The sequence below is a fragment of the Sinohyriopsis cumingii genome, chromosome 5, assembly GCF_028554795.1.
Source record: "Sinohyriopsis cumingii isolate HCF-2022 chromosome 5, ASM2855479v2, whole genome shotgun sequence".
Classification (NCBI taxonomy): Eukaryota; Metazoa; Mollusca; class Bivalvia; order Unionida; family Unionidae; genus Sinohyriopsis; species Sinohyriopsis cumingii.
In genome coordinates, this window is record NC_142965.1 from 98,578,747 (window position 1) to 98,604,611 (window position 25,865).

Below are 25,865 nucleotides of genomic sequence, written 5' to 3' on the forward strand. Positions count from 1 at the left end.
TCAAATCAAAACTTTTATTTCATCAAACTGTGTTTATATAGCAAATGACAAATACAAATACAGATTGTTCAGACTTGCACGAAAATGAAAGCATTATACTTACTAGTAAACACCCAATGGTGAACAAACATTAATGGACATTTCACTTTGCAGTGAGTAATATTTAATATTTATATATTATTAAAATCCAGTTAGATACAAGTATTGTGTAATGAATACTGTAATGAAATGGATAAACACCATGCATACCATTTATGCATTTTTGGATAGGAATAGTGGCATGAACACATACAAATATTTTAAAATCACAATATTCCAATATTGCTCCTAGATTTATCAAATTTTGTTCTTCAATGACAGCAGGGTTTTTTATTTTACTTTTTTTAAATACAATTTAAGTTTGTGTGCAAAGTTTCATTTGATTTTATATTAAAATCCTGCAATTTATACCCTTTATTAATCATTTTCACCAAGTATCAATTTTATGACTGAAAAAGCTCCCCAAAATGTATGAATCAATAAAAAAGATTTGCTTCATGTTTAACTAATCTCAATGTAGACACTAGTAGTGTATACATGTCTCAGGACAAACAGGTCTCGATGACCTTGTCATTGGGTCATAGTGTCCTTAACCAAACTTAATGTGCAGAAATATAATTTGGTATTATATATACGATTCTGACCTCTGAATATATATATTTCTTTATTGCCCAAAGTCATCAGCAAAGATACTTGCTCGAAAACAAAAGTTATTCTAAAAAACCAATTTTCCTTTTCCAGCGACTAATTTTTTACCTTTTGACTCCCAAATCAAAAGCCTCTTCAATACCTGAAATGCAAGTCAACCAAACAGTCTTGTTAAGGTACACTGACTAGTATTAATATTATTAGGCAAAACAAAATCCTTTTTTCAGTCACAACGACCATGAACTTTCACCTATTGACATCAAACTCAATTGGTTTTATTCTTAGCCAAATTGAATGTCATCCACAAACTCTGCTGAAGGTACACAGCTTATATTTAAAACTCTGTGCAGAAAATTTTCTTCTTTCAGTCGCAGTAACCTAGACTTCTGACCTTTTGAATCCAAAATTGACAGACTTCTTCCATATGCCAAGCGCAAGCCAGTCATAATGCTTAGTAACTGTAGATGGTGGAGAAATTTAGCTATAGTGTAGAAACGATTGTCCTGTAGAAACATAAGAACCCATTCCCCAATCCATAAATTTATGTACTGACATAAATGTGACATTTTTTAATTCAAAATTATAAAAACTGACAACTAGATCAGGGTCTAAGTTATTTGATCTACTGATTACCATAAATACTCACTTAAGAGTCAAGCTGCAAACAACAAAGATCCTGCTCTGCTGTAGCATAGTGTGCCTGCAGATCAGGGTTTACGTTGTTTGTTGTACAGATTACTCCTTAAAAACTGCACAAACCCAGATCTGTCACTGTATTATGCACTGGAAGATTGGAATCTGTGCAGTTTGCTCTTAGTCTCATTTTATATGTATATATCGTACTCTTAGCAAACTGCATAGAGCTTACTCGGACACTGCATTATGCAACAACAGATCTGGGTCTGTGCAGTTGGACAAGTATGTACAGTATTTAATTCATTAGTTTAAATTTGCTAATTATCAACCATTTACTCTTTATTTTCTGGGTCCTGTCTCAAGAGAACAGTATAATAAGTGTATCCTTCGTACCTAGCCACAAACATTCCTGCTGCAAATTGGGCAAAAAAAAGAGGCAACAGCAAATTCCTAGTCTGTTTTGGAGTTCTTAGAAATTTAAATATCTTTTTAGCTGGAATGTCATTTAGAGCGTCCCTTCTCTTTATATCGTTATAAAGATGGGTTATTGCAAGAGGAAAGAAAACTGACGTTGCAGTATGAAGCACCGCTGACTGAAGTTCAGCACATGTCGGACACTTTAAACGACCCATTAAAATATCTCTCAGAACTATCTTTTCATGTAGCAATGAATTCAATGCAGCTGGTATCAAAGCTGCAGGTATATATGCTCCTCGACCCTTGGGGCCTAACAGCCATTTCGTGCGATAATGAAAATGCAGCAAAAATCCTGAAAATGCTGCACAGCCTGCTAGGATTGATGGACCCCATGTTAATGGCCACCTAAAACACACAAAAAATTAAGAATAGAATGGAATATTAGCAGAATTATTTATTATACAAATTTATCATATCGATGTGGTCCCTAAACCAATAATCTGGGCAGGGCCATGGTTGCCTATAAGGACATTTTAAGCTATATAAATTAACTCTTCTGAGGGCAACCTCTCCATGAGAAGTCATTTTTGTACACTCTAAACTGGTGCATTTAAGTTATTACTTTGCACTGGAAGTGAAAAACTGAGCGACATTATGTTGGGTTGATGCTCGAAATTGACATGTAGAATCACATCACGTGTTGTATTACCCTCAGAAAATATATATCAAAGTAGATCAAGATGGCAGGGCCTTAAAAACACCCCAGAACCAACGAACAATGGTTAGGCTAAGAAAACAAGTGAAAAACTGGACTAAATGCTCAAGATGAACATGCAGAATGTTTCATATGCTTCGTATTACCCTCTAGAAATTTATAACGAGACAGACCCCAAGAAGGTAGGATACACCCTAGATAGGGCATGGTACCATCTAAAAAGGGCATGGTGTTGTACCCTCCTTGAATAGGCAAAGAACAACAATGACATGTTCAGTGGGCCTGCCTTAGAAAGTACAGTCAAACATGTCCTAATGGTCACCTTTACTCAGTGGTGAACTGTTCACAACAGCCTTTATCCAGCAAATTTTCTATATAAATGTCTTGTATGTAATGATCACCTGCCTTCCACATGGTAAGCAGCCAGGTGTTTCCTAATGAAACAATGTTTTTTCCCTGCCTTAGGTGGTCACTTGGACATATCTACAGTTACTGCTCACTCTATGCAAATTAAATTTTTTGCTTTATGTGGAGGGCATTGTTTAGATGATGGAAAATTATGTGAACTGATGTGAAAAATAATTCTCACTCATACTTTGTACTCTAGTCATGTTAACAGTGAAAATCGAAGCTGTCAATATGTAAGGTAGTTTATATCATCTGGGAAGAGGTTCGAAGCAATTTGTTTGCTGGATGGTGGGTAAAGTAGTTATGTTAAGCAGAAATGAAAGTCACCTTTTGTATCACTGGAACAGGTATATATATCTTGATATATCTGCCAGTAAATTAATGCCATCTCACAAGAAACAAGTTCATCTTTGAGAAAAGATACAAGTTATATCCCTTTTCATTATTAGTCATTAGTCATTCAATATTCAAAACTTGTCTGTAAAGACAAGCATTGTTTCCATTCATGGGCCACAATGAATAGCCATATGGCTTCATTTATTTTCCTATTTATCACATGCTTCTCCCACAAGCCAACCAGCTTTTGATCTTGGCAAGTTGAGCTACTAGCTAATCCAGATATTATTTTTAAAGATTGAACAGCAGTTCCAGGACAAACTTGTACAAATTGGCTGACATTTTTGAAAGAGTCTATCCTCTGAAAGAAGTCCATCAGTAGAGAAATTATTGTCATGGTTCACATGCTTTTCTAAAGATAAATTTCCAGGTCATTTCCTGGGTTTCAAACATGCATTTTCTAAATCTAGTTCTCTTTCAAGACTCACCAAAATATCTAAGCCAGAAAAGATGATCATGTACAAAACCACAAAATGTATCACATGAAACAAGTTTGATTAGGTTCCTATAAATTGGCATGTAAAATCATTTCAATGTACAAAATAAAAATTCTAACTTTATTTTGCTGACCTGCATTATATTGCTAATTGGGAACAACATAAAGCACATACATAAGTTTTGTTTCCTTTCAAACCTTTAATTCCAAAGATATCAGCAATATATATATGCATCTTATAGAAAGTAAACATTTCCTATTACAGTATAAAAAGCAATAAAAGCAAATAATTAGAATCTTGTCTTGTAACAAAGAGAATTTAACCCTGAATTTATCTGTGCCAACAAAATCCCAAGCAAGATTTTTCAAACAACCCAATCTTCTTAAGACGATCTGGTTAAAAATCCATCATTTAAAAAACATTTTTAAAGGGATGATTTAAATTCTGACAAAAGACCTTCAAAATTACATACTGTTGTAACAAGGACTGAATTTTCTGTAAAATCAACTTGTCTTCTTGTAATTCGTTAAACCAGTCCCCAAACCTGTATTGATACTGGGGCTCAAATTATTTTTAATATGTAATAAAAGGGATGACAGTTTCTCAATTCAGCTCTGAGATTCAACAATCTGTACCACAAATTTGGTTTAAAACGAATAGCAGTCCGTTTTCTAATCCTGGTTTCCTCAGAATATCCCCATACCATTTTTCATATTTGGGCATATAGACTGGGTTGTGGGGTCATTGCAAATGCATATAAAGATTTGGAATTAGCCGCCACCGTGTGGTAGAAACATAAGCTAGTTGTTTATCAGTGGGCCTAGAAAATTTTAACTTATGTTATATCGACTTATTCCTGCATGAAATCCATAGGAAAATGATTTATTTTCCCAGAAATGGCAAGTATTATTACTGTTATGTCTTTAATCCGCTGACAGACTAGATGACACTACAGCGCTGATGAAACCTGGCCTTGTACTAGTCACTTCACAAATCTCAAATGATGACATTGGAACTCCATTAGTCATGTGATATCAACAACAAACTCCATTTTAATTTTGTTGTAGAGAAATTAAATTATATTAAATGGAAGTCAGATACTTTTTGTAAAAACCTGCAATCTGGCCAGTCTGATTTATCAAGCAAAGAGTACATGTCAACGTGGTATAACAGAACTCCAGAAGTTGTTCTCGGATATATAAATATGGAAAATTTTGTGCTATTTCTTTTTTGCATTTTTATTACACCACGTATACGACTTTCATTTAACATTTTGTTATATATTTTTTCTCTACAACATTTGAAAATGTGGGTTGTTAGATTTGTGTACTCATGCAACTAGCAATGCAAATCGCAAGTACCAGGTCAAATTTCATCTATGCTGTAGTTTTATCTCGTATTGCAGCAGATTAAAGACATAATGATTTCAATACTCACAATTTCTGTGGGAAAAAAAAGTAATTTTCATCTCCATTTCATGCATGTATCACTCGATCTAACAATGTTTAAAGTCTGCTAAGCCACGATCAGTTTATTACGACTCAGTTATGTGATTCTTTCGGGCGTCAAGTGGTGGCAGAAAATTCCAGGGTTTTTCCCAACGTTCGTCAATATTTGTGAAATTCTGGGACTTTTCATGGTCGGGAAAACAAATTATCCTTTCTCCCGACTTTTTCCCAGTAGCATGGGAACCCTGTATTGTTTTTTCATGGATACAAAACAAAGATTAGTGATTATTTTAAGTGGGTGATGATTTAATTTATAGACTGAATTAAAGTGAGCAGGATACAGTAATCTTGTATGGAACATAAATTTGTGAGAGTACATCATATACACATATTTTATCATTTTGTTAAATAGTACACATACAACAATCTTGATAATGTAATAATAATAATAATAAGAATAAAAAAATGATATTCGGTGCATGGATTTGTTTGAAAACCAGCTTTAAAAGGTGAAACTGTGTACAGAGGCCAGTCTTGCCTTTACCCATTGGTGACCACTACTGACAGGTTTAACTGAAACTAAAAAGTGGGGTATCAGGTTTATTACTGAACTAAGGTTTCTCAAATAACGATGTGCAATCAATGCGGTGGGTTTATCACACAATATGGGTGTAGCATGGGAGAATTAGTCAAGCTTGATAAACTGGAGTTATTAGTAAGCACCAATAAGCCTTTGAAACTAGGTCAAAGTGACCCAGTTTTAGTGTCTTATGCACCTTCATCTCAAGAAATACCCAAAATGCAACTTTGTGGACAGCAGGTGAGAGGAACCAGATATAAAGCTCCAAAGACAACATCAAATGTTTCTGACTATACTCTGCAAATTTTGTCAGAACAGTTTTCAATAAGATTAAGAAATTTAAAAGTTTAGTTGTTGTTGTTGTTCTTGTAGGGTTTAATGTCATTTTTCAGCACATGATAGGCTATACATGGCGGCCAGTATTAATGGTGGAGGAAGAACCCGGGAAAACCCCAGAAAGAACCACCGACCCACGAGAAGCTACTGGCAAGCTTTCTCACATACCCACATCGGCTGAATCCGAGACTCGAACCCATGTAGACACAGGTGAGATGGCAGTGATCCGTAATGGTGAGCATTTTAGACCATTCTACCTTTAGTAACATGGACTATGTCTGGGGATGGAGCTACATCAATTTTTTTAAATACATATTTAAAAGTCCTTCATCTTTCATGCCAGAATGATATCTGTTAACTTAATTCAACTTCTGTTAAGCAGTTTTAAAGAAAAAGCTCAACATTTTTTCCACTTAGAAACCGTAATCATATTTGATGGTAAACTGGCATCAGTAACATCACATAATTTTAAGCCAGGACGTTTTGTGACATTTAGCCAAATTCTGTTCAGCAGTGTTTTAGATTAAGTTACTTAAAGTTTTCTTTTACTTTTATGAATGGTGGCCATATATAATAGTTTACTGACATCGAAACTTCAAAAGCCTTCATGTTATGATACTTTCTTTAAATATATCAGATACTGATAAGCAGTCTGAGATGTAGTTTAAAGTTGTTTTTTCTTTCTGTTTATAGAAATGGTATATACCAGGATGCTCAGGGCCATGTTTGGTTAAAACTGGAATAGTTGTTTTTGTAAAAAGTTGAAAATACCTACTTTGATGATGCCTGCCATGCCATATGCACAACCATAACGCAAGCTCTATCAGACTTCCGCCCAGGTGAGCTAATAAATTTAATTGCTATCGTGTTAACATCAGTGGGATACCGAGTGTAATGGACTATACACCATAACTCTATAAAATAAGATTAAAACCTGGTTGTCATCAAGAGTAAGTTTAAAAGAACCTGTATTAATGGGCAGTGTTAATGGGTGGTCAAGCATGGAAAGCAATCACTCCAAAGATAACAGAAGGGTGCTGGATCGTCTTGGAGCTGTCTTTGACATAAAAGTAAGTCAGCAACCAAGACAGTGACGATGAAAGCAACTCTGTAGGCTTCAGCAAAATGGATGCCATTCATGAAGGGAATGATTGGGAGACATTTATAAAGACTCAGGGTGTCATGGTGTTGAGATGGGTATTACTCGCGTTGATGTGGAGTGGTGAATATGTGCTGACAAGGACTGTCCCACATTCGAATACATGTCAGAGGAATAAATTATTAATTCTGTAACAAGAAAACTGCAGCAGAAAATTCCAACAGGAAAACCACAAGTGTTGAGACTGATGTGATGCAGATGTTGCTCCACCTCCCCCGCTGCACAGAAAGCAAAAGAATCTTTAAATATTGCCATACAGTGTTTGAAAACCCATAATGCTGATTCTGTCAAGATTATGCAGTTGAGAAATCTCAGATTTTTCTCAGTGGTAGATATATCAAAGACTAACACAAAAAAATTAACTGATTTTTCAAAATATAAAGTGATATTTGTCAAGTGTGTCACAAACTGCAAAATTATTGTCGTCTAATTTGCGTTGTTTTGTATAACCATGAAATTCATGTTTGGTAATGATTAACCCCTGCAAATTTATTACGTTAAATTTTACTTCTACTGTAATTAATTATATCTACCTATCTGTCTATCCATATACTATTCAACACTGTTTCTCGAAAAGAATGACAATTCTTTTAATTAAACTTTTTTATATAATTTTGAATGAACAATCAAAATATAATGCATCCAATTCAATGCAAAAATCAGAGACATAATACACACGGTAAGTGAATGGAAACCATGTGGAATGATGTTTTCTGACAATCTCTTCAATATAGTTTACCCTGATATTAAAAGTCTTTTATGGGAGAAAAAAAAAACATTATGAAGAGATATTTATTCACAGTTAATTTCAATGTGATTATAAATTGAGTATCCAACAATGTTGCACAAAAAACTCTACTTTTGCGTATGTCAATTCCCATCCATTATAAGTTTTCAGGGGTCCCTTGATAACTCGCACCCTCACTTATAGTGTGGTCGATGTTTTTGAACCCCAATGTGTGCGAGTTATCAAGGGAGCATTGTAAAGTTACACTCTGGCTACCCAAATAAAAGGAAGGGCAAACAGGGGCCATAACTTCTACAATGATCGAGTGGAACACTTGAAATTAAACGTATTCAGTGGCTCATCATTATATAAAAGAAGCATGCCAAAATTAGTTGGAATACAACAAAAATCATTAAAAAGGTTATCCTGCTCAAACAAAAGACAGGTGGATAGGCAATAAGAGTCATAACTTGTCTAAAGGAAACTAAACTCATAAAAGGCCAATGGAAGTCTCTGACATTATTCATATCAAGCTGTAACAGAAATGTTTAGTGGTTTTTGAGATTGGTCTGTAAAAAGTAAACCATGTAAAATATATGAAGTTAATTGTCAAGGGCCATAACTCTAAGCATAATAGAGTTGATAACATAAAATATATAAAAGACACATCTAGGTCCGCAAGACAATGTATACATTAAATGATTCCTGATCTATGATGGTTACAAAGACCTGCTAAAGTGGAGATTTAATGTTAATGGATAAAGAACAATATTCAGATCAAAACTGGACATTAGGATAAAACACACCTTTGCTGGTGAAAAGAATGGATGGACAGTCAGATCAACAATTGACAGAATAAATGATTATATTGTGATCCAGCACCTCAACACAGGGCCCTAATGAAGCTTTGTATCATTATTAATGCTGAGATTAAACATCACATAAAAATTTAGTTGTAACTGAATAAATATGGAAGCTAGAATGTCCACAAGATTATGCCAATACTAAGAGGATCAAAAGATTAAACTTGAAAAAATATGTTAAATATGTACTGTGGAAGCTACAAAGTTCACGAGGTTGTATATTAGCAATGCCCATGCCAAGATGATCAGCTGTGCCTAGATGATCAAGGGCTGTAACTCAAGAAATGTGTGCAGAATGGGCAAGTCAATAAACTCATCCAAGCTCACTGATACAATTTTGGCAACTTTAGTCAAAATCTTGTAACAAATGCTGAAGCTAGTGTTCACAAAGTTGGGCATTAGTGATCCTTATTCTCTGACAATCAAGAACAATAACTCTAAAAAACATGCCCAGATTCTGTCGTAAAAAAACTCATCACAGCTGCTAATGCAATGAAGCTTCCAGGTAAATAGGGTTCAAATCAAATAAAAAATGTGGAAGCAAAAGCAACAAGCACAGATGGGACCATTTCTACATACCCCTGCCTTAACATCTGTATGGTTGTACACAATCATGCAACAGCCATGTTTAAATAGAAAACTATTAACATGCTTATAAAAATACAAGAAAAATACTTCAAAGTCAAAGCAAGCTTTCCTAACTCTCCTAAAATGGGTTCCAGGACCCATGGAATGGTGAAATTGTATGCATAAATTAACCAAATTTGGAACATTTTAATAACAGATAATTAAAGCTATGTGTTTCTCCAAGGCCAGAATCAAATTAATAATTTTAGTTGTATTTGTGAATAATTTGTATTTCTTTAATGAATTATCATCATTCAATACTATTGACTGATTGCTATCAGTCACTGCATAAGTGATAAACAATTATAATCAGCAATGCAAAACTGAATGTAGCATGTGTCCAAAATTATGCATGCGCAAGTAAGACTCAAAGGTAAATGAGCTTAATGGCTATGTACTACTGCATCAAAATATACCAGTTTAGTGTATGACAATTTGTAAACAACAAAATAATTACATTTAAAAATTTTTTTAAAGTAAATAATACTTACCAGATCACATTACATTAAGATAACTTTCTTTTCTACCTCTGAATCCTGCTGGAAGATGGGAAACATCTCAGTCCACGTCATCAGTCAAGGGAAGCAACTCTTACTGGTTAACTTCCTTTTCTACCTACCAGGCGTATCCAGTTTAAACTAGTTTTTTTTAAATATAATCTGAGTTACACCTTAAAGGATGCTTGCATTGCGTGGATTATTTGTAATGTGATCAGGCAAGTATTATTGGAGAAACAGAAGTTACTAAAAAATATGCTTTCCCGGCAAATGCACTACCTGCGTACATTGTATCAGAAGAATAGGTTAGAGGAGGAGGAAATGCTGAGCATCCTACCTCTACCTATGTCATCCAGAAGGAGCATGATTGCTTTATTAAATTCTCACAATGTTAGTTTAGAAATACAAGAGACAAACTATTTATATACATGCATGGGAGATCACTGTGAGATTCCACACTTGAGTCACCATCAAAAGATTCCCAGGCAAATCCTATGAAAATGGCACATTCATGTCTGGGTCACACTTTGTGCTTTCATAAATGGAGGAGTGGTCACCGTCTGTGCAGCTACCAACAAGATTCATTTCTCTCCTTAGCAAGGCCATGTCATGCAAATGGAAGCTAGAGAAGGCAGACCGTGCATTCCAGTCCTCTGCCTCGATGCCCCAAATTAAGATATGTTCAAAGCTAAACTTATGGAGGCTGTTCATATTTCAAAAGCAGAAATGTTAATTAGAGTACTGATCATGTGGGGATTAAGAGTACATTGATTTAATAACTCTCTTTATCCAAATGACCAGCACTTGTGGTGTTATGTCTAGCAATCCTGCATTCAGCAGCATGAATAGTCTTTTATAGTTGCTGTAGATATTGTCCATGCATCTCTGGTTATATTTGAGGATACTCAGAGAGTTCAGCTGCTTTGCTTCTCTCAACATAATGATCAAGGAAAGGGAACAAATAATTATGTTTGGTTGACATGTGACATCATGCTGTTCTTAGGAAGGAACCAGGTTATTTCAGTAGAACAAATAAACCATCACAATGGAACTGCATGTAGTTCAGATCTATTGATATCCTATGTAGCTTGCTCACTATGCATGTTGAAGTTAGTGTCATCCTAATTGCAAGTCATGTGAAGGAGGAGTTTCTTGACATGGATGGAATAGTGCAGATCTCAAATGCATGTGCAGAGTGGAGGCCACTATGACTCGTCTTGGTACATCTATCACTAAACAGAGCAGATTGCAGACCCAGAATAGGGCAATCAGAGCTACTGCAGTCCATGTCCCTCATTTCTTAATTATCTTCAAAATCAGAACAAATAAAGGAATGGCATATGCCCACATTACTTTCCAGCTGATTCAATGAGCAGACATGGTCCATGCTTCTAGGATCAGGAAAAAATTAAAACGACATATCAAGCATCAGACATACAACTCTGTATGAAGCAATTGTCTTCCCTTAATAACGAGTCAGCCATTGGTCTGGCCATGAATGTGCTGGACTTGAATATTGCCCAACAATGATTCTACCCAAGAAGGTAATCCCAAACTGAGTCAAAGGTCTGGTGACTGTTCCCCCACTGAAGAGGTACATCACCACAACTAAATTGTCTGCCATGACCGGGATTGTGTTTTCATGGATATGGTCTAAACGTGTGTAAGAAATTGACAATAAATGTCATTTTCTAAAGGTCAATATATAAACAGCCCTCTCTTAAAGCATCCACATGCCACTTATGTAAACTGGGATCATAACATTTCCACCACCAAGGTGAGCAGACTAAGTAGTTTCAAGTAATTTCCTTGCCAAACAATGTTTATACTTTCTCTGAAACAAGCTATACTTTCAATGCATTTTGAAGAAATATGTCAAGTTTATATGAGTTACGAGTTCCATTCATGATGAACAAAACATTGAGAATGGATAAGGTAAAACTTCTCTACTATGATAATACATTATGAAGTGAGGAAAATATGGTTGCACATGTCACGAAACAAATACCAAATGTTTTTGCAGTGTTTCGTCCAGGAATGCCTGCCTTCTCTAGCAGTGACTGCAGAGTTTAATGCAGATCTGGCATGGGCAGTTGGGCTCTGTCTGTCAGCTTCATACATAATGCTGTAAACTGCATTATCGAAATGACTTGGAAGTGTAATAGCTCATACGTACTGAAATTTTCCTCCAGTGAAACTGAATGTTACTGATCAAAATCATGTATGACAATAACAAACTGCATAACAATTGCATAAATATTAATAAATTCACTGGAATTTACAAAATTGCTGTATGCACAATATGAATCAACATCTGGACTTGTTGAATCACTGAAAAAGATAAGTGGATGACTCAATTTAAGTCATAAATATAAAGAATGTAACTATTTAAACTGGATTGTATGCCTGGGTTATAAAAATAAACACTTACATATGCTTGCTTGTAATACGAACATTATAGGCCTCCGACTGCCACACACATGCAGAACTGAGTCTATAGAGCTGTTAAAACAACACAGACCCTGATCTGCTCACACATTAGGCAAGAACAGACCAAAGTCTATGTTATTTGCAGTTGAATATCACTTAAAGTGAGTATCTAGTTGACACTGGATTTTCACAAATCTTAATGCTAGTGGACATACAAAGTGACCTTTCATTATCATGAATATCCAATGATCGAAGTAGTAGATGCAAATTTTCATTCTGAAACTTTAAAAGTCTTACACTTCAGACTCGGGTTTCCACTTTTCAAGCCTTGACATTTGGTACTCAAAGACATCTTCATCTCTTAGTATAATGGCTCCATCTGGAATTTTGGCTATCGTGTCAATCCGTTGGATTTTATCTCCTATACCTGGCAGACCCACCATTTTGTCCTGCAAATAAATTACCCAATCAATCGGACGATTCTCATCTAAAAGTTAAAAAAAGACAACAATTTCATTTTATAAATGTCAATGCCAATTTTATATCAGATCATAGATACTGTAGGGTATTCGGTAAAACCGATACAGTAACAATGTTTAGTATGCCACTTTGAGTATAGCCATTCTTACCATCTATTATTGAAACATACAATCAGTTGTAAATTTTATGATACAACTCAGAAAGTTCACATTTTACATTGAATTTTTCCTTTTTATTGTAACATAATAATAATAATAATAATAATAATAATAATAATGAAAATGAATATGTTGATGGTTCTTGCAATTATACTATGATGATTCATTTACAGTAATAATAATAGAAGTAACTAAACATCAACATGCATATAAATACCATGCAAATTTGGTTTTAATATGCCATTCATTTAACAGTTGTTTTACGTTAAACTTATGAGCAAGCACAAATGGATCAATGTTTTTTTTCTCCTCTCGCTCTGATGTTGCCATTATGCAATTCTCAAACATCAAAAAAGGCTTTCACTTTAAATGAAATGTTCAAAGATCACTTTTACTTGTATTATATCTGTGTTTGTGTCTAACATGTAGATCTCTGTGCACTAATGTTATCAGTACAAGGGGGATAAATTATGTGTATGTGTGTGTGTGTGATTAGGATTTTTAACGTAGCTTTAATTAAATTTTTAGTCATATCGCTACGATGTCTGGAGTGTGGCAGTTTATAGTGATGTCTAGCACTGGGGCATCATGCCACAGACATGTAGCACAATGTCCCACCCAGACACATTATCCTGACACCAGGCCAACCAGTCCTAACTCTAAACTTTTAATGCTGAGTGCCAAGCAAGGCAGCTGTAAGTATGATTTTTGTAAGTCTTTGGTATGACTCAGTTGGGGTTCGAACCCACGACCTCCCACTTCTGAGGCGGACACTCACAGATAAATTGTTTCTAATTGCATTAAGTTCGTCATTCATATAAAATGCATTAAATGTCAGCAAGAATCACTGTCAAACCAATATAACAAAAGCTGTCAGTGCAGATCTGTAACAAGGTTTTTAAATAAATATCAATGTTACCTAGTAATAATGGGATGTGGAAATACTGGTATGTACTTGCTTATAAGAAGAGTCCAATTGCAAAAAAGCAAAGACCAAGATCTGCTGTCGCATAATGAATTGGCAGATCTGGGTATGTGCAGTTTGTTAGAGTAATCAGTAGAATAAACAATATAGAATCTGATCTGCAGGTGCATTATTATATGGCATATCAGGATCTATCTTGCTTGTACTTTGACTTCACTTATAAGCAAGTATAGATGGTTAGTAACCTGGATGATTTATAAATATCTATGGATGCTTTATGGAGTATGATTATAAGCACCAACTCCTGCATACAGTTGTTACAATTAGAAACATTAAATGAAGGTGCAGGAGTTCCAATGTGATTTAAATGATTAAAACAAGTATGTGTCTGATATGGTGTTTGCATGTTAAATTATCTTTGTAAAAATGGCAGCATTCAAGACTGGTAATGGATATTATATCAAGGGTACATTACTACATGCATCAAATAAATTTGGTTTTAACACTAGGTACATACATTATGTCAAGGGAATGTTATTACGTGCATAAGATAAGTTTGGTTTTAATACTAGGCATATACATTATACAGTAAAACCTGTTAAAGACCACCCCTTCTGCCAACCAAAAGTGGTCTCTCATAAGAGGTTGTGAAAATGGACTGGTTTCCAGGGTCAACAGTTAGCATTGATGAAGAAGAAAAAAATACCCACTCACTGTACATGTATCATATCCTTTATTCATAAATATTGTTAAATATTGCATGCATTCCTCGCAAAATAACTTTATATAATAAAGATATACATCTATCAAACAACATGAATCAAATTTAGATTTTGAACATCACATGAATAAGTACATATATTAGTACATGTATATGATTTGTGAAATAAACACAGGTAATATTTATCATATCCATAAGGTAACCTGACATGGCCATAAATTTTAAAGTTGTTTCAAATGTAACAAAAACTGCACAGTTAGCTATGACATATATATCTTATTCTATGCACCTAATCGCTTTTCTTTAAGAAATCCAGTATACTTCTTTGTTGACATTTTTTACTCATCTGTTTGGTCTGAACATGCATCTCCATTTCTGCGCAAAGAAGCAAAAGTTTGGGATTGCCATGCTGTAAAGCATATTCTTGAATCTCCTTTAAATGTTCTTTGACTTTAGAAAGTGAAATAACCTGAGGCAGAATTTCGCCAACAGATGACTTATTGTCACTATCACTGTCCGCAGTTGGAGAAGTACCCGATTTACGTCTCTGAAGAATATCCTTCTCCCAGTCTGGCCCTGCGAAAACATTTTAAGTTTCTAGACAGTGGTCCTTATCGGCATATTCTTCCAATGTCATGCCATTGAGAAGAGGATCCATTGATGGATGCACATCTTGTTCACTCTCTGGCTTCAAAACTGAAGAAAAGCTACACTTGGCAAAACACCTTTTAATGGTGTATGCAGACAGAGCATCCCACACTGACTTAATCCATAAAATGGCATCCAGAACAGCGAGTCTTAGATATTTCAGTTGCTGTAGAACATTCATTCATTTTGGAAAGAACATGTCGCAGCAGTTTCTTCCAATAATTACTTTTTACAGCCTGAATTATCCTTGCATCAGAAGGCTGTAGTTTACAGGTTGTATTTGGGGGCAGAAAGACCAGTTTTACACTGCTAAACTGAAAATCTGGGTTTGCACTGCAGTTGTCTACGATAATTAAAATGTTCCGATTTTTCCTTTTCATTTTACTGTCGACAGTTACAAGCCAGTTAGAAAAGATGTCATCAAGCCTTTCTGTTGGATTCATGGGCAACACACAAAGATCTTAAATTACATCTTGGGTTGCGTGATTTGCCTATAACTAAGGTGTCTAGTTTTTCTCCATTTGCACTAAATGCTAACAATAGTATCAACCTCTCCTTTGCTTTTTTCCCTCCTTTGTCAACATCATCTTTCTGCACTAGGGACCTGTCAGGCAGTCCTCTGCAAATGAGTCCTGTTTCATCAGCATTAAAAATATCATATAAGTTATGATGGACAGTAGTCTTTTTTTCCAGCCATCAACTGTCTGTAAATTTACATCAGCTGATTCTCCACTGAGCACATTTCCTGTGATATTTGTATCTATTTCTGCAGCTCTCCAGCCATCCGTTTGATGCAGCAAAGTTATCATAATTCAGCTCTGCTGAGACAATAATTGCCTTTTCCTGAATGAACTTTCCACTTACTGGTATGTTTTTACTCCTTGCAACACAAAATCACTCCTATACTCATTCATTTAGATCTCCATACACTGTCCGTCGTGCCATGGCATATTTCCTCTGTGCATGTGCACCTTTCTGCCAATTGTTTCTAACTGATTCCTTGTCTTTGATAACATTCTGAACTTACGTTCCAACGTTTAAGCTGGCTGCTATTTTCCAAGAGGTCTCCCCTTTTTCACTTCTTTCAATTACATTAATTCTTTCTTCCAGTGTTAGAATTTTTCTTTTTTTCATCTGAAGTTCTGCCATTATTAGTGTTGACATAATAATGACTATATGTATTTCGGTTTTTATCAGGTTTTCGGGAAATGTGGAATAAATATATATTATGTACCAATGAATGAAACCAAAAGATGTAATTAACTCATCAAGAAATAATACATTTATTTTTAAACGAAGTTTAAACCACCAGCGTTATAGCTTGATAAACAAAGGTTGCAACCATCTGCACTTGGGTAAACAGATGGTGGCTTCGTGAAACACTGTAACAAAAGAAATAAATTTATTTTAAATCCGTAATGATTCTCACTTACTAGTATTAAAGACAAAGAGCTCATTCACCACCACCCAGGCATTATGGATTAACTGGAAAGACAAATGATGTACACAACCCTACACTGAAGCCTTTTCAAAAGATTTCTCACTGGGACACTAGGACTACTGGCATCGTGTGGGTTTTCAAAAAAATAAAGAAAAAATACAAACCTCTAAATTTACTGCGTCATGTCCATCATTACTCCCTTTGATGAAGAAATGGTTAATCTTATTTGCTATTCACATGACTTTGGCACTACAATGGCGGTTAGTGACGTGAACTTTAATCTGGTTTACTGCAGTTTTCAAATGCCACCATATGATGGACTTGTAACTTTCACAAAACTGGTAGCTAGCCAATTTGTTTGTAAAAAAATACCTAATTGGAACAAACTTGTTCAACTGTAGTGTTATTTAGTGTGCACTTTGTTTGCATACTACATGTATCATGAGCTCTCGTGTTTACAAAGGATTAAGTCAAGGCCAGTGGTGTCGATCTGCTTTTTTTGCGATACGGTTGTTCACAGCAGCGTCAAAATGCATATTTTACCATGACATTGCGGCCACTGGTCGCGTTCAGCAGGTGGTCACTAATAACAGTTTAAATAATAAAATCAATCCATGCATTAGGACTGTGGTCGGAAACGACAGGTGGTCACTCATAACAGTTTTTACTGTACTATGGGTGAGTTATTACATGCATCAGATAACCCTGGTTTTAATACTTCTACTAGGCATATACATTATACCATGGGTATGTTAATTGTTATTACATATGTTAGATAAGTTTGGTTTTAACACTAGGCATATACAGTGTACATTATACCAAGGGTATGTTATTACATGCTTTAGATAAGTTTGGCCTTAATGCTAGGCATACACATTATACTATTGGTGAGTTATTACATGCATTAGATAAGTTTGGTTTTAACACTAGGCATTTACATTAAAAGACAAGCGATGAGATCACACAGCTCAAGTCATTACAGACAATGCGCATATAAAATTTGCTGGAGAATAAACATGATTTTGATGTTCAGAGTTCTGCACTTTATAACTCTAAATATTTAAGATACTACAAATGTGTCAAAAAATGTAGAAACCTCAAAAGAAACCCTTTAAGGATGGAAATTTTAAAATATACAATAATATACCTGTGATATTACAAGTGTTGAGCATCTTTTGATGGTGGGGTAGATGTTTGAGCAAACCTGAGTGCCAATTTGGGAACTTAAATTCAACTAAAACTTTGGAACTCACTTCTACATAATAAACCTTATCTGTGAAAGAAAAGTTTTTCACGGACAAAGTGTGTCCTTCACTTGGTTCCCTTGATATCCCTGATCACTCTTGTGAATGAGTAGATACTTTTCATTACATTCAACCGCTCCGGTGGCCAAGTGGTTAGAGTGTCTGCCTCTGATGCGGAAGGTCATGGGTTCGATCCCTGGCTGAGATATACCAAAGGCTTACAAAAATGGTACTAACAGCTGCCTCACTTGGCGCTCAGCATTAAGAGGTTAGTATTAGGACTGGTCGGCCTGGTGTGAGGATAATGTGACTGGGTGGGACATCATGCTACATGTCTGCGACATGATGCCCCAGTACTAGACATTACTATAAACTTGACTGCCACACTGCAGACATCGTAGCGATATGACTGAAAAATTGTTAAAGCTACATTAAAGATCCAAATCACACACACACACACACATACTCATTACATTCATAATAATACTGTAAGAGTTTTGTTGGTCAACTGAAATGAGTTGACTTTCCATGCTACCATGACCACCAACTCTTTATGCAGGCATGATTTGCATGCCAATTAACTTTTTCCAAATTCTACCCCTTTACTTGATTTGATACAAAAAAGATGTAATTAACATGACAATACAAAGCGAGTCTACTTTTAATTGAATGCAACAATGTAACAAACATTTCTGCAATTTGGAAATCAAAGAGTTGGCACTTAATTAGGTTACCACAGAAATGCTCAGACATAGCTGTGACAGTCAATTTACATTTTTCATGCATATTCACATTTATTACTTCTTAAAGTCTTGCCGCCAGTAGGTATCATTAACATTTAAACTGATCCAAATTTTGTTGAGCCAAAAATGGGATCCACACCTGCTCCCACATTATAAGCCAGTCTTAAAGTTGTCCTGACATTCTACAGTAAAATGTGTTGAGAAACCACTGCTTTGAGACCACCTGTCTTAAGAGACAATGTTCTTCAGGGACACATTTATTGATTATAGCATTATGATGTGTCATGGAAGTACATCTGTCTTGCAAGTCAATTATTTTTTTGGCAGAAGGAGTGGCCTTAGCAAACGTGCAGCCTGATTTGGATCATTTTAACATGGCCCCTTGGATTTATTCATTAAGACCCCCTGTGAGCACAGTATTTGAAAATAAATTTTTAAACAAGTTTTATATGATAATTACCTTAAAATTTCTTCCACTGTTTGAAAATTACTTTTTCTCTATAGACATATTTTAAAATTTCTAACATGCGGGGCCCCCATGAGCGCGGAATCGGCCCAGGTCAGCCAATTATAATGAATAAATGGTAATAGTATGTTTTTCTTGTAAATATGCACAAATAATGACAACAAAGACCTCCCACTAAACATCAGTGATGGCATTCAAGACTTATAACACATCTTTATAAACAGCAAGTATTTGCCAAATCAAATCGTAATGAACAACATTGGGAATCAGACATTTTGGGTTTTCTAGGTAGCCTGTATTTTAAACACGCATTTGTAAAACTCTCTTCATGAATGGTTCAAACTACACCTTAAGTTTTATTCCTGGGCACTTTGTTTTAATCATATTTAGTTTCACAACCATTCATATCATGCCTGAAATCCCATATGTGGATCTGTTGCTATCCGAAAAACAGATGTCTCAACAAGAATGGTTAAATAAAAATTGTATATGTCGCTGAGCACATTTTTATACATAGGACTTTCAATGAATTTGCAGGAGTTTTCGCATTTCCCTGTTCTCCAAGCACAGGAATTTGTACAAATTTTGCACAATTTGCGCAACTGCACACCCTGACAGCATCTCTTGACATATCTAATGACTTTCCCACAAAGTCTCTCTGTTGCTCTGCCAATACTTCCTGTTTGTCAGGCAGAGAATACACTACATTGATTCCAGAACAAGCATTATCAAATGAGAATTCAATGTAACATATTTCAACGTGCAACATACTGAATGTGTAGTTTTCAAATTGAACAAAAGAGTCAAGATACAATTCAAAGTTGAATCTTCACATGCACTTTGGCATGTTAATCTTTAATTATAAACTTTGCTCAAAAGAAACAGTAAAAATTGCATTTAACATGATCAGTAAAGTACTTCATTTGGAATGTACAGTATAGGCTGAACATACTTCTGTCTTAAGATAATGAGCATGAAGGGGGGGAGCAGATTATGAACAAATGTCACTTTGCATTAACTTGTAGACATCAAGTGGGTATTCTCAAAATAATCTTTGTTTTTACTGAAAAAACATGACATGCCTGTGACTGCAAATGCGGTTTCAGATGGATTATTATTATACAGAATAACATGCATATGGTATTATTTTGTATAAATTCTCTGCCTCTTGTATCGATATGTGTGTTATTTCATCAAACGTATTTTTGCATCGATATACTGATGAATCATTTCAACTAATTTTAGCGTTAATAGCGGAGGCCAGTTGCGTCTTTGTAAGCTTCCTTTTGATTAGTTAGATTAAAAATACTAACCAATGTGTGAGGTAGAATTTTGATCCATCAACATTTCCCTTCATTGCAACGCATAATTTTGAAGTAATCAACCATTAAAAAACTGAAAATCATCATTCTTGCAGTAAGAACTGTTGCATCTTGGAAAAATTATTTAAATTTTGAAAACAAAAAAATTCATCTGCACCAATATGTTTTCTATTTAAAATTGACGTAACTTTCTTAAATTTGATTAGTTTTATGATGCAGGTCATTACTTGGAAATACATATGTATGAAATTGAACTTGGAAGCACTCATGCTATGTTATTGTGGATTCATTTTGACTTCAAATTATTAATTATATTGTAAAATTATGGTGATTATAAGAAATAATAATACAAAAGTAGAACATTTTTTGAAACTCTACTAATTTAAGTGAAATGGTTGAAAGATTGAGCCAGTTAATTAAAATTATAAAAGCTTTTTGAGGTCTATCAGTTTCCAATAAAATTGGCGACTCATTATTTCAGTGAAATTTTCAAGTATTTGTACATAAAATATAGTATTTCTTTTTGTTGCTGTGATGACTTATAGAAGCTCTCAACTACCCCAAGAAAGCTTTGCATCAAAATACTCCACACGCACATTTTTTTGTACTATCCTAATAGTAGAATCTATTTTATTATTTTTTACATTTTAATCAACAAATATAGACGTCCTACTTGCAAGATATTCTGAGCTCAGATCAGACTCACTCTATTGCAGATATTGTAACGGAAGAAAGCAAGGAAACAGACAGACAGGCTAAATATAAGTAAATTTCATTCAGTTGATTTTTTCTAAAAATAAAATTAACGCAGTAAAGTATTATATTTACAAATTATAAAATAATTTTAAATGTATATTAAGAATTAATGCATATGAAAATTGATTTATAAACATATTGTGTGTGTAGTAGTTCTCAATTTACCAGTTTCTGGTTAAAAAATAAAAACACCTTTTTAAATGTGTCTGGCAATGATATAAACAAATTTGTATTTAAAAAAAAACATTTTCTATATCTTAAAAAAAGTAACTGTTTCTGTTTTCTGATACTCTACCACAGACATTTTAGCTAAATATTCCAACACATAAAAAATATTGGTTCATGCTACTTGTGCCAGCCCTTTTGAGAATATATCATCATTAATTATATATACATTGCTATAAAATAGATACTCTTTCCTGAGGCATCACTAATAATATTTCTTTTGCACATGTGGACAATTTTATTGAAATTCAAAGATGATTTGTCCCAATTTCTTTCAGCATTTGACATGAAATGTCTCAGAAAACCAAAATTATGATAAATATAAAAGCTTTAAGTAAGCTCATTTATGTTTATGTCATTTTCATGTCATAATCTTGCATCTTTTACATGACATATATTCTTTCAATGGAGCATATATACACCAATGTTAATGACCCACGTCTGTGACCTCATAGGCCCACAACTTTCTGGCAAGGTCGTCTGCTTGAAAGCATGCAAGTAATAGTAGCGAATAAATTGTTGTAATTTGTTATGCATATTTTCCTAAAATAACTTAAGTTTAAACAGTAATTAGAGACATCACTATCAAAGGAATATATTTCTAAGAGTTAAAAATACGTGCTTAAGTGTGTCAAAAAACCAGGAGTGGATGATAGTTTGATTTCTTAACTCAGCAACATGTTATTTTCCATTCTTGTAAGTATTGTCAAATATAGATCGTACCAAAATTTACACGTACAAAGTAACACGTACTAATATCCCAAGGTCTGATTCTCACGTTTGACTTCTTATCCACACTGTTGGAGCTAATGTTACTTCGTCCTTCGCCACATGTCGGCGTTGCGCGACACTTTAGAATAACACTCTTCTCGAGAAGTTGCTCGGAACAAGTTGGAATTCCGAATTGCTGCACTCTTTCTTAAGATGTGATGTTTTGGTTTTCACGCGAAACTTGAGTAAGCGTCGTTCAGCAATATGGCTAGCACAATGTAAGTTTACACCTTTCGACGCATTAAAATGCAGATATTATTCCATTTTTTTTTAGGGGGGTGGATAAGTTTGCACAGCGATCATTTGTCCATTTTTTGTGACAAAAATTCGGCCTGTTACACAGTGTTGATGTTCTCAGCATGTATTAGATTTCTATAATAGATATGCTGTATACACTGCTGTGGGGTATTTCTGCGCACCTAAGGTTTTCGTTTCCAATATTGAACCAAAACGCATACCGAATTCGAGCGATTGACAAAAATAAATTACAGCAATGCTTACCATTTGAAAAGATGCAATTGTCACCAGAATATTCTGTTCAAAATAATATTAATTTTGGACACAGTGGATACCACCCACCTGTTTTCCTGACTCGCGATATGTCGGCCTATTCTACGCAGAGCTTTGAAAATATGTAATGTTTATCCATCTTGCAATAGAAATGAAATATTTTACTTTGGACTATTTCTGTCAGCAGTTCAGTCGAGTAATTAGGTCAGGTTTATTGCTAGTTTTACAAAATTCAACGTAAAAATGACAATAAATGGCAAGAGATATTAAGCAAATTAAACCGATTTTGTTAAAAAGTTAGTAAAGTTCAACATTTTATGGGGAAAAACAGCTATTACATGGAAGAGAAATAACAGTGAATACGATGTAATGTGTTTACAACGTCTTGTTGATGGGGAAAAATTATTACAGAATTTAGAAACAGACTATACGCCGGGTAATTTGTTGAGAATTTATGTTGTAGCGGCATGTAGACACGTTGAGTAGCAGATGATTTTGTACGTGTGGGACAACTTGCAAAATTGTAAACTTGGATTAAAATAGCTTTGTTTTACGGTAGACATTTACATCTTTTATACAATGTATTTATTTGTATGATTCTAAAAGATGCATAGTAAATCGAATGTTCTGGGTTACCGGTTCAAGAAGGTCATTGAGTGGGTCTACACGTTGCCATTTAGAAATCACATTTTTATGTGTATTTCTAGTCTAAATTTGGGATATTTTTGTACACTTTATGAATATCACTTTTCTTAATTAATGTATGATTCTTCTTTCTGAATACAAAATGGATTTTTGACCCAAAATAGCACGTGATCAAATGTTTACAGAAATGACGTATCGTTGCGCAGAATTACCAGACGCGCAGAATAGGCCGACATGGCGGGTATATTGAATTTACGATAGGTACAAGGACAAAGAAGCGGGGGTTGGGGAAACAAAACGTAATGCTTATTCAGCAAGCATCTATAAATACGTTGATGTCTTTACGAATGCAGATAACCAGACTAGATTCTGGTCTGATCTATTATATGCTTGTCGGTGAATGTAAGTTTCTAAGTACGTGAAAAACAGGTGTTCCTTGCAAGCTAAATATTGAATGAAAAAACAATAATCTGAAGGGGAGAAAAATCATACCGAGTACAAAATTGTCTCAGATTACCCACATGACCCGTTTTGACATATGACCCTGTCCACTATACTATAAATGAGAAAAGGTAGGTAGCTTACAGAGACTTCATTCCACGCTTGACCCTCGATTTCCTTTAGTCCTAGACGTGTAAGCCCTCGGCGCTGATATGTATGTTTTGAGCTCTAAAACAAAAATAACATGTGATACGTCTTACTATATTTCCTTTCGCTATTTCCGTCTTTGAAGGCACACGAATCTAATCTACGGCTTGTTTTACTCCTGAGATATTTTTCTATTCATCAAGCCATCATTGATTTTTCTGAATTGCACAAAACTGACATTACTGGCAACGAAATGAACTAATTTCGCGAAGTTTGCTAGCCGGGACAAAGTTACGATCCTGTGAGTACTATCCTGTGCAATGAGCTCTATTGTACCACAGGTGCTCGACGCGAGCTTGATGTTGAGAAAAAAAAATAATCTGAAGGGAAAAAATCATACTGAGTGAAACAACTACCTTAGATTAACCCCATGACCCCTTCTGACATAGGACCCGCTCTATCATATATATAAGAGAAAAGGTACGTAACTTCCAAATACTTGGTTGGTTCCAGCCACGACCCTCGATTTCCTAATGCTATTTCTGTCTTTAAAGGCACACAACCATATTCTATGGCTTGTTTTACTCCTGAGATATGTTTCTATTTATCAAGCCATCATTGACTTTTCCGTGTTGTACCACACTGAAGTTATGGGCTTCGAAACGTGCGAATTTTGCCTGCCGGGACAACGTAGCGCTCATATGACAACAGGTGAAAAGAGCAACATATTCCATGTTTGCGACCCCATGATACATCCCTTCTTTAAGTACAGAACAGTGGTAGATACAAAAGTAAGTTTTTACTTACCATAACTCCATTCAACTTCAGGAATCCTGTTCCATGGAAGAATTAGACATCGTCTTCTTCACTACACATACATCGCATACAAGCGACTCTCGTTTTCAAAACATGTACACCGTGGGGCACACACGTCAACGGCGAAATATGAATGGCTCAAAAGGTTTTACATTAATGTATATTCTCATTAAAATATTCAAATGATTCCTAACATGATGCAATCATGCTGTTACCTATTTTTGCCTGGGTACAAATAGTCTACACCGTGAAACGGTTCTCTGATGCATGGATGTTATTTAAGTCTTACCTTCTGAGCCAATAGCGGACGCTATCACGGCCATGTAGCGTAGGAAAATGGTATGGCATTCCTTAAAGGTGTGATAGTAACCCAAACTTTGGATACGCATACAAAGTCGAATGCCTGAGCTATTGGTACCAAATTTATTACGCTACTCTAAATGTAGCTTGAAATAACAGTGTTTATTCTTAAATAGGTCGCGAGATAACGGAGAGAAGTGTCCTCCTTTGTGGTTATTATATAGTATATATATAACAGGTCAATTGTAAGTAACGATACGACCCCATGTGGTCAGAACGGATTATGGAGGTAATCTGAGGCAATTTTGTCTTTCGGTATAATTTTTTTCCTTAGATTATTGCTTTGTTTAATATAAAGATCGCGTCAAGCACCTGTGCATGCAAATGCACCCATCACCGCAAGCAGAAATACAGGACAAAGTTTGTCGTTTTTCCTGCACAAGTGAAACCTGCTCAAACATCTCTTGATGCACGCACACATGCTAACTAACATTAGTATGGGTACAATTGTGTTTTTTTTTTTTTCCCTTACAATACTACGCCAGCCTCGCTGTTGGTTAATTTCACTTACAGGATTAAGCGTTGGTTAATCGATCACGTGGTTTTAGAGTCTTCAATACGTTGGGATTCTCGTGCTGCTCTGATAAGTAAACAGATCTTTTATTTGCTGTACCGATAAAAAACCGAAATGGCAAGACAATATGTAGATTCAGCGTTTAATACGTACTGGCAGTTGGGTATTT

At 35.1% G+C, this 25,865-nt stretch overlaps 1 protein-coding gene across 1 annotated transcript; it reads right to left on the reverse strand.

Annotated features, from left to right (window-relative positions):
- On the reverse strand, nt 1-24,023 carry LOC149799848 (transmembrane protein 126-like). The gene is made up of 3 exons (XM_089959273.1): nt 24,004-24,023; nt 12,661-12,812; nt 1-2,145 (listed from the first exon to the last, which is right to left on the reverse strand). Exons 2-3 carry the CDS (start codon nt 12,804-12,806, stop codon nt 1,656-1,658), a joined length of 636 nt encoding a protein of 211 aa, XP_089815399.1. The 5' UTR covers nt 12,807-12,812; nt 24,004-24,023; the 3' UTR covers nt 1-1,655.
- Nucleotides 24,024-25,865: the final 1,842 nt, after the last annotated feature.